The 3,187-nt window shown below is 32.0% G+C and overlaps 1 protein-coding gene across 3 annotated transcripts in view; it reads left to right on the top strand.

Moving 5' to 3' along the window:
- Positions 1–2,109: 2,109 nt before the first annotated feature.
- Positions 2,110–3,187, top strand: part of LOC105139437 (elongation factor 1-delta 1-like) — a 2,362-nt gene continuing 1,284 nt past the window's right edge. Inside the window, exons 1-6 of one of the 3 annotated variants that reach the window (XM_011045865.1) lie at positions 2,110–2,166; positions 2,201–2,233; positions 2,332–2,427; positions 2,578–2,694; positions 2,815–2,908; positions 3,054–3,171. In XM_011045865.1, the coding sequence (XP_011044167.1) occupies positions 2,342–2,427; positions 2,578–2,694; positions 2,815–2,908; positions 3,054–3,171 (415 nt within the window). In that variant the 5' untranslated portion in view covers positions 2,110–2,166; positions 2,201–2,233; positions 2,332–2,341. The other 2 variants (XM_011045864.1, XM_011045866.1) reach the window with 2 other exon arrangements.

Raw genomic sequence — 3,187 nt, 5'->3', positions numbered from 1 at the left:
AAAAAAAAAAAAAAAAAAAAAAAAAAAAAAAAAAAAAAAAAAAAAAAGAAAAAATTAAATCCAAGTGATCAATTAGAAAACATCTCAAAGGAAAATAAGTTATTAAAAAACAAAATAAATTATATTATTCTTTAAAACAAGTGAAAAAAATACTATGTATTTAACGTGGACATATATTTATTGCACTGTGAACCACACTGTAAACATAGAATATTTACACCGTGGACAACACTATAACACCTGTGAGGGGTATTTTCTTTTCCGTGTTTAGTTAAAAATTGTTGTTGGGTCTGGCTCCATAGCCTAGACTCGGTCCTATTAGGTCAATAAAAAAAATCAATTATTATTTTTCTCTTTAATTCGAAGTAATGTGTTCTGATGTTTTTATATTATTTTCATGTAATGATATAAAAATTAATTTTTAAAAATAAAAAAAATATTATCTCAATTTATTTTTTAAAAACATTATTTGAAAAAATAACCATTATATAATAATATAATAACTATAATATGGATCCACATTTCGTAGCGAGTCAATAACAATTTTATTGTCAAATGTAATAATGTTTAAGTTTGGTTAAAAACATGGAATGTATTTATACAGTCACTATTTTTTAACTGAAGTATTTTCTACAATAGCATCATAAATAACGCATAACATAACAATGTCCAACACACTGGTAGCAAGTTTTTTTTGTAGTTTTTTTCTTTTTTTTAAAAAAAAATTGTTATTGACTCACTGTTAAGAGCTAGTGTGTTTCTTATAGAAAACCATCATTAACACATAGCAGAGCAACTCTCGGTCTCTATTTTTTAGAGATCTGGATGAGTTTTCCATCTACAAGGAGATACAGTCGAATATGCTATTGAATATTTGTTTTTACTCTTAGTAATTTAGTATTATTTTGCGTTGAATTTTTATGAATTTATGGTGTGGTTAGATTTTATTATAATTTTATAATAGAGTTTACATAGATTTAAAAGAGGGGTGGAGATAAATAAGAAAAGTGGAAGCTATGAGTCCGACTACTAAACAATGCTATCAACTTTGCATTCAATTGCCTAATAGGGCTTGAATTTAAAAAATTCACTCATAACTGCTTGATTTTTCATATTATTAGATTATGGTTGTCTTTTTTTTATAGATACATATGTTATTAAACTAACAAAACCTATTAAACTCAATCAATTTAATGACTTGAGTCTTGTATTTTTTTTTACTTTTTAAAAATCCCAGTATTGCTCGAACTTTTTTTCTCATGTTTGAAAATATTTGGTTGGACCTGCAATATTTACGCTGACCACCAACACATGTTTGCTCTGATTATTTTTTATTTTATTTTATTTATTTATTTTCACCTATGACTTTTAATATTTGATTCATTATGTTTTATATCCTAATTCAATATGAATTACATGGTTTTATTATGACCTTGTACCCTGCATCATAAGTTTTTTAGGTAAATTATAGTTTGCTCAAGCTAATCCGATGCCTACTATCTTGATAATTTTTTTGAAAAATTATGTCATTTAATAAGTGAATATTTAAATACTTTAAATGTTTTTTTGGCCAATATTATCAATTTTTTAACTTTCTAATATTTTTATATTTTTTTTGAAGGATGGAATAAAAATGAACCACATGTAGTCGAACACTAGTTAAAAACCCCCTCCTATCTCCACTTCATCTTGCAAATATCCCATTTACTTTATAAGAAAAATCTCTCTTTATGTTTTTACTTTTGAATTCCACAGGAGTGGCAGGAGTCAGAACCCAATCAAACGTGCCTCAATCCAGTAGTCACAAACATTACTGAGAGTTAAAGTAAAGCTCGAGCTAAAGGTAGGAAAAGTCAACTTAGACTGACTTCCATTTTTGTTTGAAGAATAAAAAAATCATTTTAATATTTTTTTTTTAAAAGCAACAAGTGAAGAACCGGGTGTTACCTTAGGCTACGAGTCAATCTACACCTTTTTTAATTAAATTAAACTAAATTCATACCTTCAAGACGGTGTGGACCTGCCGGACCGGTTTGGGTTGAATAACCAGAATAAAGGTCTAATGACCCGTGCTCACAAAACACCAGATCACCTCTCCCTTATATAAGATCTCGTTCTAAGTCCCCAGAAAAAAAACCCTAGACCTTAAGCTGCGCCTACCTCTTTCCCTCCTTGCCGTTGCCGCTTCTCCTACCTCTTGCCCTCCTTGCCGTTGCCGCTTCTCTCTTCTAAAGTACGAACGAACCCAACAGATTCTCATATTCATATCTTCGCGATTCCTCTTACCAGATTCGAAGCTAACTAGTAATCTATTTCTATTTCTCATTTCAGCTTTTAAGTAATGGCAGTCGCTTTCTACGATCTCACCTCAGCCGCTGGCCTCAAGAAGGTCGATGACTATCTCCTTTCCCGCAGTTACATCTCAGGGTACGTTTTATTTTAAACAGGGACCTCTCTCTTTCTCTCTCTATATCTTTTCGTGGTTTCGGCCCGGTCGAAAGCAGGCTATCCATGCTGGGACAAAGGATTTCTCTTTAATAACTGATTTCGTAATTTTATTTATTTTTTGTTTCTCAGATACCAAGCCTCAAAGGACGATCTCACTGTTTTCGCAGCATTTTCAAGGGCACCAGCAGCTGAATACGTGAATGTGTCTCGGTGGTATACTCATATTGATGCGCTCTTGAGGATCTCGTAAGTTCTTACTTTATTCTTTTGTTTGTGTAAATTTAATATCGATGAGATTCGGATATTTGAGTTATTATATGTATGGAGATGGTAGTGAAATTGTTTTGCTATTGGTTTCTGTTGCAGTGGTGTCGAAGCTGAAGGGTGTGGAGTTGTTGTTGAGGGATCTGCTCCCATCACGAAGGAGGCAATTGCCACTCCTCCATCTGCTGACACAAAGGCATGTTTTTATTTTTCTTGTGATTTATTGTTCTTGTAAATGTGGGATATTTAAACTTTGTTTTAGATAGGAATTTATTTTAGTTTGCTTTGTAAAAACTTCATGGGTTGTTGCTTATTCTTGGGATTTATATGGTGGTTCTTAGGCTGCTGCTGATGAGGATGATGATGATGTGGATCTGTTTGGTGAAGAGACCGAGGAGGAAAAGAAGGCTGCTGAAGAACGTGCAGCTGCTATTAAGGCCTCTTCAAAGAAGAAAGAGTGAAAGCTTCTCTCATT

This window comes from Populus euphratica, unplaced genomic scaffold, assembly GCF_000495115.2.
Source record: "Populus euphratica unplaced genomic scaffold, PopEup_1.0 scaffold92.1, whole genome shotgun sequence".
In the NCBI taxonomy this organism is placed as follows: domain Eukaryota; kingdom Viridiplantae; phylum Streptophyta; class Magnoliopsida; order Malpighiales; family Salicaceae; genus Populus; species Populus euphratica.
Note: the sequence above shows the minus strand (reverse complement) of the source record. Positions and strands in the feature narration are given on the sequence as shown.